The sequence below is a fragment of the Pseudophryne corroboree genome, chromosome 10 (genome assembly GCF_028390025.1).
Source record: "Pseudophryne corroboree isolate aPseCor3 chromosome 10, aPseCor3.hap2, whole genome shotgun sequence".
NCBI lineage: Eukaryota > Metazoa > Chordata > Amphibia > Anura > Myobatrachidae > Pseudophryne > Pseudophryne corroboree.
In genome coordinates this window covers 4,471,902-4,489,017 of record NC_086453.1, presented here as the reverse complement: position 1 = coordinate 4,489,017, position 17,116 = coordinate 4,471,902, and the positions used below count along the sequence as shown (strand labels likewise).

At 46.9% G+C, this 17,116-nt stretch overlaps 2 protein-coding genes across 3 annotated transcripts in view; one reads left to right on the top strand and one right to left on the bottom strand.

The window, feature by feature from the left end:
* ERMAP (erythroblast membrane associated protein (Scianna blood group)) overlaps nt 1–17,116 on the bottom strand; it is a 633,995-nt gene that overhangs the window by 119,417 nt on the left and 497,462 nt on the right. The gene's annotated exons all lie outside the window — the stretch shown is intronic.
* Nucleotides 8,535–13,526, top strand: LOC134966872 (uncharacterized). Its single transcript, XM_063943912.1, has 4 exons — nt 8,535–8,566; nt 11,837–11,896; nt 11,972–12,184; nt 12,799–13,526. Exon 4 carries the CDS (start codon nt 12,810–12,812, stop codon nt 13,476–13,478), a length of 669 nt encoding a protein of 222 aa, XP_063799982.1. The 5' UTR covers nt 8,535–8,566; nt 11,837–11,896; nt 11,972–12,184; nt 12,799–12,809; the 3' UTR covers nt 13,479–13,526.

The window sequence follows — 17,116 nt, the reverse complement described above, 5'->3', positions numbered from 1 at the left end:
GCAGTGGCACTCCTGCAGCAAAAGTGTGCACTGTTTAATTTTAATAATATGTATGTACTCCTGGCTCCTGCTATAACCTATAACTGCTCCCCAGTCTCCCCCACAATTAAGCTGTGTGAGCACAGTCAGATATTATACATAGATGATGCAGCACACTGGGCTGAGCACAGATATGGTATGTGACTGAGTCACTGTGTATCGTTTTTTTCAGGCAGAGAACGGATTATATTAAATAAAACTGCACTGGTGGTCACTGGTCAGTGGTCAGTCACTAGTAAACTCTGCACTCTCTAGTACTCCTAAGCTCCAGTAAATCAAGTGTCTCTGTCTCAATCTCACTCTCTCTCTTCTAATCTAAATGGAGAGGACGCCAGCCACGTCCTCTCCCTATCAATCTCAATGCACGTGTGAAAATGGCGGCGACGCGCGGCTCCTTATATAGAATCCGAGTCTCGCGATAGAATCCGAGCCTCGCGAGAATCCGACAGCGTCATGATGACGTTCGGGCGCGCTCGGGTTAACCGAGCAAGGCGGGAAGATCCGAGTCGCTCGGATCCGTGTAAAAAAAGCTGAAGTTCGGGCGGGTTCGGATTCCGAGGAACCGAACCCGCTCATCTCTATCATACACCACTGCGTCTGCACAGGACATATTATACAGAGCCCAGCCTGTACACACAGCGCGTCATACACCACTGCGTCTGCACAGGACATATTATACAGAGCCCAGCCTGTACACAGAGCACGTCATACACCACTGCGTCTGCACAGTACATATTATACAGAGCACAGCCTGTACACAGAGCACGTCATACACCACTGCGTCTGCACAGTACATATATTATACAGAGCCCAGCCTGTACACAGAGCGCGTCATACACCACTGCGTCTGCACAGTACATATTATACAGAGCACAGCCTGTACACAGAGCACGTCATACACCACTGCGTCTGCACAGTACATATTATACAGAGCCCAGCCTGTGCACAGAGCGCGTCATACACCACTGCGTCTGCACAGGACATATTATATAGAGCCCAGCCTGTACACAGAGCACGTCATACACCACTGCGTCTGCACAGGACATATTATACAGAGCCCAGCCTGTACACACAGCACGTCATACACCACTGCGTCTGCACAGTACATATATTATACAGAGCCCAGCCTGTACACACAGCACGTCATACACCACTGCGTCTGCGCAGGATATATTATACAGAGCCCAGCCTGTACACAGAGCACGTCATACACCACTGCGTCTGCGCAGGACATATTATACAGAGCCCAGCCTGTACACACAGCACGTCATACACCACTGCGTCTGCACAGGACATATTATACAGGGCCCAGCCTGTACACAGAGCACGTCATACACCACTGCGTCTGCGCAGGACATATTATACAGAGCCCAGCCTGTACACACAGCACGTCATACACCACTGCGTCTGCACAGGACATATTATACAGAGCCCAGCCTGTACACAGAGCACGTCATACACCACTGCGTCTGCACAGTACATATTATACAGAGCTCAGCCTGTACACACAGCACGTCATACACCACTGCGTCTGCACAGGACATATTATACAGAGCCCAGCCTGTACACACAGCACGTCATACACCACTGCGTCTGCACAGTACATATTATACAGAGCTCAGCCTGTACACACAGCACGTCATACACCACTGCGTCTGCACAGTACATATTATACAGAGCCCACGCTGTACACACAGCACGTCATACACCACTGCGTCTGCACAGGACATATTATACAGAGCCCAGCCTGTACACAGAGCACGTCATACACCACTGCGTCTGCACAGTACATATTATACAGAGCCCAGCCTGTACACAGAGCACGTCATCCACCACTGCGTCTGCACAGTACATATTATACAGAGCCCAGCCTGTACACAGAGCGCGTCATACACCACTGCGTCTGCACAGTACATATATTATACAGAGCCCAGCCTGTACACACAGCACGTCATACACCACTGCGTCTGCACAGGACATATTATACAAAGCCCAGCCTGTACACAGAGCACGTCATACACCACTGCGTCTGCACAGGACATATTATACAGAGCCCAGCCTGTACACAGAGCGCGTCATACACCACTGCGTCTGCACAGGACATATTATACAGAGCCCAGCCTGTACACAGAGCACGTCATACACCACTGCGTCTGCACAGTACATATTATACAGAGCCCAGCCTGTACACACAGCACGTCATCCACCACTGCGTCTGCACAGTACATATATTATACAGAGCCCAGCCTGTACACAGAGCACGTCATACACCACTGCGTCTGCACAGTACATATATTATACAGAGCCCAGCCTGTACACAGAGCACGTCATACACCACTGCGTCTGCACAGGACATATTATACAAAGCCCAGCCTGTACACAGAGCACGTCATACACCACTGCGTCTGCACAGGACATATTATACAGAGCCCAGCCTGTACACACAGCACGTCATACACCACTGCGTCTGCACAGTACATATATTATACAGAGCCCAGCCTGTACACACAGCACGTCATACACCACTGCGTCTGCACAGTACATATATTATACAGAGCCCAGCCTGTACACAGAGCACGTCATACACCACTGCGTCTGCACAGGACATATTATACAGAGCCCAGCCTGTACACAGAGCACGTCATCCACCACTGCGTCAGCACAGGACATATTATACAGAGCCCAGCCTGTACACAGAGCACGTCATACACCACTGCGTCTGCACAGTACATATTATACAGAGCCCAGCCTGTACACAGAGCACATCATACACCACTGCGTCTGCACAGGACATATTATACAGAGCCCAGCCTGTACACACAGCACGTCATCCACCACTGCGTCTGCGCAGGACATATTATACAGAGCCCAGCCTGTACACAGAGCACGTCATACACCACTGCGTCTGCACAGGACATATTATACAGAGCCCAGCCTGTACACACAGCACGTCATACACCACTGCGTCTGCACAGGACATATTATACAGAGCCCAGCCTGTACACAGAGCACGTCATACACCACTGCGTCTGCACAGTACATATTATACAGAGCCCACGCTGTACAAAGAGCACGTCATACACCACTGCGTCTGCACAGGACATATTATACAGAGCCCAGCCTGTACACAGAGCACGTCATACACCACTGCGTCTGCACAGGACATATTATACAGAGCCCACGCTGTACAAAGAGCACGTCATACACCACTGCGTCTGCACAGGACATATTATACAGAGCCCAGCCTGTACACAGAGCACGTCATACACCACTGCGTCTGCACAGGACATATTATACAGAGCCCAGCCTGTACACAGAGCACGTCATACACCACTGCGTCTGCACAGGACATATTATACAGAGCCCAGCCTGTACACACAGCACGTCATACACCACTGCGTCTGCGCAGTACATATTATACAGAGCCCAGCCTGTACACAGAGCACGTCATACACCACTGCGTCTGCGCAGTACATATTATACAGAGCCCAGCCTGTACACAGAGCACGTCATACACCACTGCGTCTGCACAGTACAAATTATACAGAGCCCAGCCTGTACACATAGCACGTCATCCACCACTGCGTCTGCGCAGGACATATTATACAGAGCCCAGCCTGTACACACAGCACGTCATCCACCACTGCGTCTGTACAGTACATATTATACAGAGCCCAGCCTGTACACACAGCACGTCATACACCACTGCGTCTGCACAGTACATATATTATACAGAGCCCAGCCTGTACACAGAGCACGTCATACACCACTGCGTCTGCACAGGACATATTATACAGAGCTCAGCCTGTACACACAGCACGTCATACACCACTGCGTCTGCACAGTACATATTATACAGAGCTCAGCCTGTACACACAGCACGTCATACACCACTGCGTCTGCACAGGACATATTATACAGAGCCCAGCCTGTACACAGAGCACGTCATACACCACTGCGTCTGCGCAGGACATATTATACAGAGCCCAGCCTGTACACAGAGCGCGTCATACACCACTGCGTCTGCACAGGACATATTATACAGAGCCCAGCCTGTACACAGAGCGCATCATACACCACTGCGTCTACACAGGACATATTATACAGAGCCCAGCCTGTACACACAGCACGTCATACACCACTGCGTCTGCACAGGACATATTATACAGAGCCCAGCCTGTACACAGAGCACGTCATACACCACTGCGTCTGCACAGGACATATTATACAGAGCCCAGCCTGTACACACAGCACGTCATACACCACTGCGTCTGCGCAGGACATATTATACAGAGCCCAGCCTGTACACAGAGCACGTCATACACCACTGCGTCTGCACAGGACATATTATACAGAGCCCAGCCTGTACACAGAGCACGTCATACACCACTGCGTCTGCGCAGTACATATTATACAGAGCCCAGCCTGTACACAGAGCACGTCATACACCACTGCGTCTGCACAGTACATATTATACAGAGCCCAGCCTGTACACACAGCACGTCATACACCACTGCGTCTGCGCAGTACATATTATACAGAGCCCAGCCTGTACACAGAGCACGTCATACACCACTGCGTCTGCACAGGACATATTATACAGAGCCCAGCCTGTACACACAGCACATCATCCACCACTGCGTCTGCACAGTACATATTATACAGAGCCCAGCCTGTACACAGAGCACGTCATACACCACTGCGTCTGCACAGTACATATTATACAGAGCCCAGCCTGTACACAGAGCACGTCATCCACCACTGCGTCTGCACAGGACATATTATACAGGGCCCAGCCTGTACACAGAGCACGTCATACACCACTGCGTCTGCACAGGACATATTATACAGAGCCCAGCCTGTACACACAGCACGTCATACACCACTGCGTCTGCACAGGACATATTATACAGAGCCCAGCCTGTACACACAGCACGTCATACACCACTGCGTCTGCACAGGACATATTATACAGAGCCCAGCCTGTACACACAGCACGTCATACACCACTGCGTCTGCACAGGACATATTATACAGAGCCCAGCCTGTACACACAGCACGTCATACACCACTGCGTCTGCACAGTACATATTATACAGAGCCCAGCCTGTACACAGAGCACGTCATACACCACTGCGTCTGCACAGTACATATTATACAGAGCCCAGCCTGTACACAGAGCACATCATACACCACTGCGTCTGCACAGTACATATTATACAGAGCCCAGCCTGTACACAGAGCACGTCATACACCACTGCGTCTGCACAGTACATATTATACAGAGCCCAGCCTGTACACAGAGCACGTCATACACCACTGCGTCTGCACAGTACATATTATACAGAGCCCAGCCTGTACACAGAGCACGTCATACACCACTGCGTCTGCACAGTACATATTATACAGAGCCCAGCCTGTACACAGAGCACGTCATACACCACTGCGTCTGCGCAGGACATATTATACAGAGCCCAGCCTGTACACAGAGCACGTCATACACCACTGCGTCTGCACAGGACATATTATACAGAGCCCAGCCTGTACACAGAGTACGTCATACACCACTGCGTCTGCACAGTACATATTATACAGAGCCCAGCCTGTACACAGAGCACGTCATACACCACTGCGTCTGCACAGTACATATTATACAGAGCCCAGCCTGTACACAGAGCACGTCATACACCACTGCGTCTGCGCAGTACATATTATACAGAGCCCAGCCTGTACACAGAGCACGTCATACACCACTGCGTCTGCACAGGACATATTATACAGAGCCCAGCCTGTACACAGAGCACGTCATACACCACTGCGTCTGCACAGTACATATTATACAGAGCCCAGCCTGTACACTTAGCACGTCATCCACCACTGCGTCTGCGCAGGACATATTATACAGAGCCCAGCCTGTACACAGAGCACGTCATACACCACTGCGTCTGCACAGGACATATTATACAGAGCCCAGCCTGTACACAGAGCACGTCATCCACCACTGCGTCTGCACAGTACATATTATACAGAGCCCAGCCTGTACACACAGCACGTCATCCACCACTGCGTCTGTACAGTACATATTATACAGAGCCCAGCCTGTACACACAGCACGTCATACACCACTGCGTCTGCACAGTACATATTATACAGAGCCCAGCCTGTACACAGAGCACATCATACACCACTGCGTCTGCACAGTACATATTATACAGAGCCCAGCCTGTACACAGAGCACGTCATACACCACTGCGTCTGCACAGTACATATTATACAGAGCCCAGCCTGTACACAGAGCACGTCATACACCACTGCGTCTGCACAGTACATATTATACAGAGCCCAGCCTGTACACAGAGCACGTCATACACCACTGCGTCTGCACAGTACATATTATACAGAGCCCAGCCTGTACACAGAGCACGTCATACACCACTGCGTCTGCACAGTACATATTATACAGAGCCCAGCCTGTACACAGAGCACGTCATACACCACTGCGTCTGCGCAGTACATATTATACAGAGCCCAGCCTGTACACAGAGCACGTCATACACCACTGCGTCTGCACAGGACATATTATACAGAGCCCAGCCTGTACACAGAGCACGTCATACACCACTGCGTCTGCACAGTACATATTATACAGAGCCCAGCCTGTACACACAGCACGTCATACACCACTGCGTCTGCACAGGACATATTATACAGAGCCCAGCCTGTACACACAGCACGTCATACACTACTGCGTCTGCACAGGCCATATGTGTATATAAGGCCCAATTCAGCATGGATCGTTACTCTGACAGATTGCAGTTGTCTGCGAGTAGAAAGGCGCCGCCTCGACAAAAAGAAAGAAACGCCCCCTACATATACATCACAGATCGCTATCCACTCGCAGATGCATACGCAAATCCCGGAACACTGAAGAGTCTTTGCCGTCTGAACAAATGTGAGCAGGTCTGAGGCTGTCACTAATCTGCGACTGAGACGGGCTGGAAGTGGTCCGCGCCGACATCAGAGACCCTCCCCAAAAACACCTGGGCACGCCTGCGTTTTTTCTGACACACCCAGAAAATGGCAGGTTTCTGCCCAGTCGCTATTACTCCTCACGCGTGCGCAATGCAGACGCTACACATGTGTAGTCATTCGATAATCGCTCAATTTGCGATTTCTCTGAAGAGCGATCCATGCTGAATTACCCCCATAGTCCCTCAGAGGGAAAGAGCTGACAGATACACTCTGCTGGAGTCTGCACCTAACAAATACATACTGTACATACATACATACATACATACTGTACATACATAAAATACATACTGTACATACATACTGTACATACATACATACATACATACATACATACTGTACATACATACATACATACATACTGTACATACATACATACATACATACATACATACAGTACATACATACTGTACATACATACATACATACTATACATACATACTATACATACATACTATACATACTATACATACTGTACATACTGTACATACATACTATACATACATACTGTACATACGTACATACATACATACTGTACATACATAGATACATACATACTGTACATACATACATAAATACGTACGTACGTACGTACGTACGTACGTACGTACGTACGTACGTACGTACGTACATAGTGTACATACATACATAGTGTACATACATACATACATAAATACATACATACTGTACGTACTTACATACTGTACATACATACATACATACATACTGCACATACATAAATACATACACACATACTATACATACATACTATACATACATAGATACATACATACATACATACATAGATAGATACATACATACATACATACATACATACATACATACAGGAGGTATCATTTACACGTGTCATTTTGGGACTACAACATGCATAAAAGATGAAAGCCACAAAATTGTACTAAACTTGAAATGTAACATTTTGGATTTGCAGTTCTTACAGATCACCAGCAGAGGGGGCCCCGGCTTGTACAGAGCCCAGAACAGATGACGGTGTAAGCGTCTGCCTACCTCTGTAACAAATCCAGGCCTAATCTGCTGGATTGAGTGAATGAGCAGGGATGAGGAGACCAGGTGTGGAGCCGCCGCTGCCTCTCGCTGCCTGTGAGGCATGGGCTGTTTGAGAGGTTTAATTAATCAGAACATGTTCAATCCCTGCTCCTGATTAGTGAAGATTAATTAATCATGAACCGGTAACAAGAACATCTGAAGTGAGAGGATGTTCTCAATCAGCATGGTGTGGGGAAACAAGCTTGTTACACAGCTGACATCACTGGAGGCTTCTGCTGGTTCCTCCATACGTATCCCTCTGCCCGTCCCTTACAGACCACCACCCTTATATACTACTGACTAGCCGTTCACATCCTGTTACATCCAACCCTTCCCAGATGTAACAATCCGAGCACAAACCTGGATTTATACTCAATCTCCAGCTGACCTCACATAGATGAAGCTTCGCCCAAGAGGAACTCACCTATATACAGTAAGTAAACCGCAATGTGATCAGGTATTGGAGTCGCCTACAAAACAGACTTGCTTGATGGTACCTGTAATCCAACAGGCCACCGGCTGTTTGGTTTCTGGCCTTCCTCTTCTGTATAATAAAGTGATCCATTGTCCGTAATGGAGTTGGAATCTGTGGAGACACAGATCTACGCCACATCAAGGAGGAGAAACCAAGTGAGATCTGGCTCCAGAGCAGGGATTTCAAGATCCTGGTGGAAATGTCACTTTCACTAGAATGATGGCCTGGGACCCAGGACCTCTCTGTCCTAATAAACAGCCAGACATGATAACCTAAGAGATAGGGAAGCCAAGTCAGATACCTGTCTTGCCAAGACAATCACCAACAAGAGACACACAAGAGAGGCACCTTCCAGGTGAGGAAACTGCAGTGCAGTACCCAACTACCATGTGGTTCAACCGAGAGTAGGGATGTGGGCGTGGAGCAGGAGTATGGTTGGCCGGGAGCATGTCAGTGTCAGGGCCAGGATCTTGTCGGAGGACGCAGATTTCCTGGCTTTGCAAGCAGGAAGGAAGCAGCCAGTTTGAGCAAGCGTCAGCTTCCTCCAATGGCCAATGCTGGAAACATTGCAATGTTGATCTGCGGCTGTGCAATACCGTTCACACTAAGAATCAGTCACGAAGCCCGGTAGCAGAAGCTAGTGTGCCCATGAGCAATAACCACACCTACAAGAAGGTACTGACATGGGTCCTGCCCCAAAGCTCCAGTCCAGACATGGTGCTCTTCATAGTGTCACAGTGTAGGTAAATCATGGAGCACAGGGCTGGAGAATAAGCACACAAGAATGGAGAAAATAGAGTAGTCTCTAACACGCCTGGGTTCAGAACACAAGTCCAATGGACTGGAAGCAGACAAGCAGAATTCAAAAGCGCACATCCGATAACAGGACTAAAGTCTGAACACCCAAAGCTCAGGGAGACAAACCAGCAATAACCAAGCAATAGTCATTGGGATAGGTCCCTTTAAGTAGGCTGAAGTATGATGATGACACTTAGATGAAGTCTTATAAGCCAGTTGCAGTGCACAGGCACCAAGGTAGTGAGGAGTCAGTTCATGGACAGAGCTTCTGGTCATAACAGTGAACTGTCACAATTCATGGTGATGGGCAAGCCACAGAAACCAACTTGCCTGAACTTGATATGTGCAGCATAGCCACTATGACTCTGGTGCGTACTGCTTGCGACACATAGGATAGCTACCCTGCCATGATGTAAGTGTGGGCTCGGATAGATTAGGGACTCCACTTGACCCTTTCCATCTGGTCTCTAGAAGTCCTGCATTGCTGAATACAGCAAACGGGTGGACCACTGCAAACCCTGACACAATATACATAGGGGTAAATTTACTAAGATTCGTATTTTCCAGAATCATGTCCAAGTTCAATCACGAATGACATCGACAGTGTAAAATTGCAACTTTTTGAATTGATTACGACTAATTTACTAAGCTGTCGTATTCGTGTTTTTCGTTTCTTCCGATGTCGATGTCATTCGTGCTTTTCTGCTGTAGATTGCGGCCGCGTTTGCTGTTTCGCGGCCGCGTTTATGTGTTTTTTTTACGACTGCGTCACATGTCTGTTACGGCAGTGATTTAGAAATTGCTGCCGCGTTTTTAGTCCTAAGTTTCGTTTTCGTCACGCGGCCGTGATTGGTTGTATTCGTGAAGGAGGAGTGTCTGTGCATATTACTATAAAACCGCCCCAAACACACCGCACCTCGTGGGTTTAGCTAGTGGAGAGGAGAGAGGAAGGTGTATTTGGAGTTGGTGAGTTTGGTGGAGTTTTTGGTGGATTTGGAGAGGAGTTTGGTGATTGTTGAGTGCTGTACTGTGTGTGTAAGTAGTCTTGTCATATTTGTAGTATTGTTTTTTCACAGTTTGTCTACTTTTTTGTTCTTGTTTTTTTTTTACAGTCTTTTGTCATTGTTTGTGAGTGAGTGAGCGTGTGTGTTGGCTGTGTGGTGTGTAGTAGTAGGAGTAGTGGAGGAGTGTGTTTTGTGTTTTGATTTTTCAGTGTTTTTTGTCGTTTGTCATGTCAGACTCAGAGGTCAGTGTGGTGGCGGAGGTTAGTGAGGTGGAGGCTGGTAGTGAGGTGGAGGCTGGTAGTGAGGTGGAGGCTGGTAGTGAGGTGGAGGCTGTTAGTGAGGTGGAGGGGGGTAGTGAGAGGGAGGAGGTTAGTGAGGAGGAGGAGGAGGGGGTGCCTGTTGCTGTATTTTCCAGTGATAGTGATGGTGTTGTGGCTCCGCAGCCACGCACCACTACCAAGACTGGCAGGAATATTAAGTTCAGCTATGCTGAAAACATGGCTTTGGTGCGTGAGCTGATGAAGCACCATCGCCAATTGTTTGGTCAGGATGCTGGCAAGGTGTCCTCCCGCAGGAAGTCTGTCCTGTGGGGGCAAGTAATACTTGCCGTGAATAGTGAGGGTGTGGTGAGGCGGACTGAGGACACGTGCCGCAAGAGGTTTTATGATATAAAGCGGCGTGTCAAGGCCAAGATGGCCAAAGAGTCCAAATCTGCACGAAAAACCGGAGGTGGCCCCCCTTTCCGGGCCACCTATCGGGACTGGGAGGAGCCTGTGCGGGCATTGATTCCTGCCGAAGTGGTGTCTGCTACTCATGTCCGGGATTCGGACCGACCCACGCAGGATGGTAAGTTTGATTTGTTAGATTTTTATTTAAATGTCCTCTAAATGTTGTAAATGTCATTTTTAAAGGGTAAAGGATGCATAAATTGTGTTTCACATATTTCAGGCCTATGCACCCTTAAGGTGTGTTTGTGTTTAGAATTTGCTTTTTTCACCTTGCATTGGCTGTTTGGTAAATTTAATATTGCGCAAAAACATGTGCAATGGCTGCTGTTTTTTTATTTTGTATAAAATATTTTTTGCAATATTGCTTGGACATCTGTGTTGTATGCTTATTTTCAAAATATTTTTTGATTTATTTACTTCTGAAAAACGGTGCAATTATTCCAATATTACATTTTTAAAACATTTGCAAGTAGTCAATCTCTGCAATATCTGAGGCATAATTCTCAAATGTAACAGATTTATTGTGTGCAACATCATGTACATTTGGATATACAACACAAAATAATGAAGCTTGAAGCTCTTAATCAGAAATTATTTGTTTATCCAATACCTAATAGATGGTTACAGTACACTAAGGCTTTGCAGTTATAATTTTTACACAAAGCATGGTAATAATGTTTGGGCCACTTTTTCAACAGTCCCACAGACCAGCCGGCCAGACAGGCCTCAGACAAGTCAGGATGAGGCTGGGATTGCAGGTAAGACTTCACTGTAGTCACATATTCTGAAAACACATAGAAGTACAAAATATTAATGTTTATATTTTCACATAGGTTCTGCTTCTGGAAGCCGACCTCCTGTAAGGCGCCCATCACAGGGCTCGGGCCACTTACCCAGGAGGCCAAGTAAGACACGGCGTCTTGGCACGGAATCTGCGGCTCCATCATCCCCACCCAGGCGACGCATTTCGGCAGTGTCACCCCAGCCACCACTGGCACTATTGGCGAGTTCGCAGAGTGATGAGCCCCGATCACCTCAGTTATCTGGTGAGTAAAAACAGAAATTAAACACATAGGCAATAATATACACAGTACAGTTAATATGTTGTTAGTTGGTTTTGAGATTACATGTTTTCCAGAACAAGCAATGTGATGTTACGTCTTCAATTGCTAAAGGTGAAAATGTTTTTTTTTAAAAGGTCTTAGTGGATGATCTCGCCAACATCATTTTTAATAAATAACAGACATTTGTTTAAAATTTGGCCACACACGTGCACATTAAAATAAAATACCAATAAAATTCCCAAACAAAAACAGCATCCACAACATTATATTGTTCACACATCTCCCCTGTCCAGTATGTAGATGGCTTACTTGCTCCGCTCATCTGGACTATCCAGGTAAGTAGTCTATATCGTGGTCAGGGGAGGTGATATAACACTGTAATGCTGTGGAGGGGAGGTAGTTAGGTGTGGATTATGCAAATCTGTCTATGTGGCCGCCTGTGTTGGTATATATGTTTTTGAACAAAAAAAACATTATAAGTTTTGAAAAACAACGCCAACAACTATACAAATGGAGTATTATGAATGTAGTAATGTGTAGAAGTAGCCTTTAAACAAATTGACAAATAAACATTGCATGTTGGCCACCCCATACAGAGCCCAGCTTGATGGCCGACGTGGACCAGCAGGGACAAGACCAACAGGCAACCATCACACTGCAACTTACACCTGTTGACCCAAGCCAGCCAATACAGCTGCAGGATATCCCCCAAGCCTCCATCAGTCCACAACTGGCACAAGCTCCGCCCCCAACCCAAATACCAGATGACTTTTGGGCCAGTTGGACAAGCCAACAGGCCCAAAGCAATGCCAGCCTGACCGCACATACACAACACCTTGCCAGTCTGCCCCATCATCTACCGCGCATTAGTCGCAACTCGGGCAGACTGATTGTACAAGTAGGGCGAATGGCAATCTCAATGGAGCAAATAAGGGCTGACAACAGCCAAATGCTTGCTCATTTAACGCGCATCATAGATGAGCAACAGCGCCATCAGCAGGCACTCGTTCAGCTCATTCAGCACAACCAGGTTGTGAATGAGTCCTTATCCCGGATTGTAGCCAGCCACACTGCAACCAACACTCAACTGATTGCAAGCATTAATAATTTGAGCAGCAATATTACATTGATGGGAGCTCACCAAGTAACCTCCAGCTCGGGGACCACGACCCCTATCCAAACGCCAGTAACCTCCCCTGTTCGGCGTTCCTCCAGAGCACGTGCCAGTGAGCCAGCACAAAGCACAGCACCCAGCACACACAAGCGGAAAAAATAACCCCAATGTGATTTGCTAAATAAAAATTTGTATTTGACAAACACACAACTTCCTGTGTCCGTCTCAAACATTGTCGAAGCTGCTCTGTATGTATGTATATTTTTCAAGGGTAATGACTGAAAATGTGTTTTTAGCATAAACTAAGTACAATGTACACACCACTATAAACAACAAACAGTAAGTTACAAAACACACAATAGAAAGTAGTGCAAAGTGTTTAGTCAAGGATAATTACAGCCTACTAAAACTGACCTGAAAAATAGCGCAGGATCACTTCTTGCCGTACCTGCCTCCCTACATATGTACTCACACTGTCACCAGATGGGTCTAACTCCTCTGCTTGCTGACTGCTTTCTCCCTCATCATGTGCCAGATGTTGGTTTAAACACAGATTATGGAGAAAACAGCAGCAGAACACAATTCTAGTCACCTTTGAGGGACTATACAACAAAAGGCCTGCAGATTTATCCAGACACCGAAACCGTGACTTCAGCACACCAAAACATCTTTCTATCACATTCCGCGTAGCCTTATGTGCATGATTGTAACTGTGTTCAGCAGGAGAATCAGGTTGGGACAATGGAGTAAGGAGCCAAGAGTAGCAGCCGTAACCCCCATCACCTGAAAATCAGATATAGTCAACATTAGTACATATGTTAGATTATTCTTTCACCTAATCAAAACTCGAGTTTGTGGTTAAAAGACATACACACAACACATTTTAAACATACCCAACAGCCAGCCATCAGGCATTTGTCCGTCCTCAAATTTATCGAAGAGCGATGACTGACTGAGGATGAAGGAGTCATGGCAGCCACCAGGGTAACCTGCAACAACACTCATAATTTTTATGTTTGCATCACAGACCACCTGGACATTAGTTGATTGTGCCAGATGCCTATTAGTATATATATATTGGCGGCCCTTAGGTGATCTCAGCTGAACGTGTGTGCAATCTATGGCCCCCAGCACATTGGGCATGCCAGCAAGCTCATAGAAAGCTACCCTGACAGCACTCCACTCCGACTCCTCGGTAGGGAAGCAGATTGAGGCATTAATGTGTGGCTCCAACACATCCAAAACCTGAGTGGACATTAAACAAGCTAAGGTGAGTGTCATGTTAGGTATTCTCTACAATACTGTGTTGTTTGTACTTACAGAAGCAACACTTAGACATAACCGCCTATGTATTTTTAGACTCACCTGATTCAAATATCTGGAAAAGGTGGGCTGTGAGATACCAATGACGTCGCCTGCCACAGCCTGGAAGCTCCCAGTAGCCATAAAGTGTAACACAGCCAGGAGTTTGTGTAGGCCTGAGACAGAGCGAGAGCGTGCTGTCTCAGGGTCTATGCCCAGTTTGACAAGGTCATACAGGTGGAAAATGTTGGTTCTATTTAGGCGGAACATCTGTATGACCCTATCATCGGACAATGCATTTAAGTTTAAACGCCCTCTAAAAAAACGAGGCTGGCGCAGCCTCCGCGGTACCTGGACAACCTGTTGACCATGTTCACTTACCTGGGCCTGATTCCTGGAAGCCTCATGGAGCAGTCTAAGGTATCCCACAGCAAACCAAAAATCATTGGCACACACCACAGCCGCCATTTCAGAGTGAGAGAAGTTCAAAATGTGCCTGGAACACTTTTATAGGGCCAAACATTCAGGTGTGAGTAATGGATAATTGAGTACACATGTAAACACGCTTTTCAAATGCTGGCGCGTTTTTTTTTAGGAAAAAATTACGATGTGTAATTTTTCGCGGCCGCGAATGCATTTTCACGGCAGCAATTACAATTACGAATGGATAGTAAATGACCGAGATTCATATCTAAACAGGCGTAATTTGACCGATGGTGTATTCATTCGTAATTTTTTACTTGGACTTGCAAAAAATTACGAATGCCCTCATCTCTGCCGTGATTAGTGTTTAGTAAATTACCGAGATGACACTTTGCTGAAAAAACGGCATCTCGGTCAAAATCGGGAGCTTAGTAAATTTACCCCATAGAGAGAATTGGGGCTGCACTGTATGTACTATCCACGGGTCCCAGAGTGCGATCCTGTAACTTGTGGCCTGCACATGGTGATGGTAGTCCCCTCCCAACCACAAAAACAGTGGGGACCAGGTAATCCCCTTTCCCCGGAAGCATGGTGAATTATGGGTGGGAGAAGCACACAAATACATCTGAGGCCAAGATGGTGGAGGGGTGGAGAGGGGATGAGACAAACAAGGTTTGAAGACGTGCCTGCCCCTGCGATGTGTGCTTATAATTCTATAACCCAATCTGCCAATATGAGCAAACACTTTGCCAGTAATGGTTTCCATCTACCTCGTGGACTAACTGCTCTCTACCAGATCTCTGATCCATGATACTCATACAACCTTACTTAGGGACTAATTTATGTTTCTATGCGATGCCTACGCAGCTGAGGTTCTATAGGCTATGGAATTGCTAATCATTGCAAGTGAAGCTGCTGCCCACCTGAGCCATCGCAAACTCATATGCAACTACGCACACATACGCAGACTATACGCAATAACGAAGAGCATCAACTCCTAGAGTTGACCTATGGTTATGCAGACTGGCCACAGTAGACACGACCCAAAAATGGCCCTTAGACTATTACAGAAGGCTGAGCAAATGGAAATTATTAATTCTACCCCTTATCAACATCAAGCCACTGAAATATGGTGATCCCAAACCATTGTCATCTCTTACGGCCTTCTTATGAGCTTGCAGAAGACTATATCGGACCCTATGAATATCATTAGAAAGCTCTGCTGCACATATTTGGTTACAGCTTCCTAATTTCACACAACAGATACAGACACGTCATGTATTCTTATTATCCTCCCCATCTAATTCTCCAAAGGCTCCTCTACATACTCAAGTTCATCTGGACTAAATAGATGAAGACATCTCTCAAGGTACCGAGCCTGATTCAATAATTTGTTAAGGGGAAGAGAGATGTTCTGGGAAAAATATCTGAGAGCTGTGCAGCAGTTATTCCTGCTCCTCATCTTATTGTCTCCTATCACATCCACCGTCTTGGGAAACCTGCCAATCATCTTGGAAGGAACGAGGGTACCGTCAGGATGCTTGCTGGCACAACACCTGGCAATCTGAATCCTAACCTGCTGCAACATCACATCCACAGGTCTCTAGACATGATTAGAGTGCATCCTCTAACTACAAGTGTTTCCTAACATGGCCTGGCTGTTACACTACCAACAACGCAAAGCTTTTGCCTTAACACTTACTGTATCTGCATATGGGGGGTGGTTCTGTGGGCTATTTTTCTGCTAGTCAGCGAATGGGTAATGTTTTTGCATACAATGCTTAGGCACATCAGAAAAAGGTGACAATCACTTTATATAAGAGATGCTAGAAGACCACCAGAAGTTACCAGTTGTCTGAGCTCTTGTTGTGTAAACCAGTGGGCCTGATTCATCTATCGGATAATTTTGTCTGGCTACCCTTCTGGTTTCCTGGCCCTGCATCATCTGACTACACCAAAGGCTCTCGGCTCCTGGCATTTCCTGGCTACCAATCTGGCTCTTTACACTTGCCATCATCTGATCGTTATGAGTCACTAAACTAATCAGTGATTCTGCAGACTCGCCAGCCCAGTGT

What these genes read in the sequence shown, in the direction of transcription:
- LOC134966872 (XM_063943912.1), top strand. Translation starts at nt 12,810, where the DNA reads ATGGCCGACGTGGACCAGCAGGGACAAGACCAACAGGCAACCATCACA.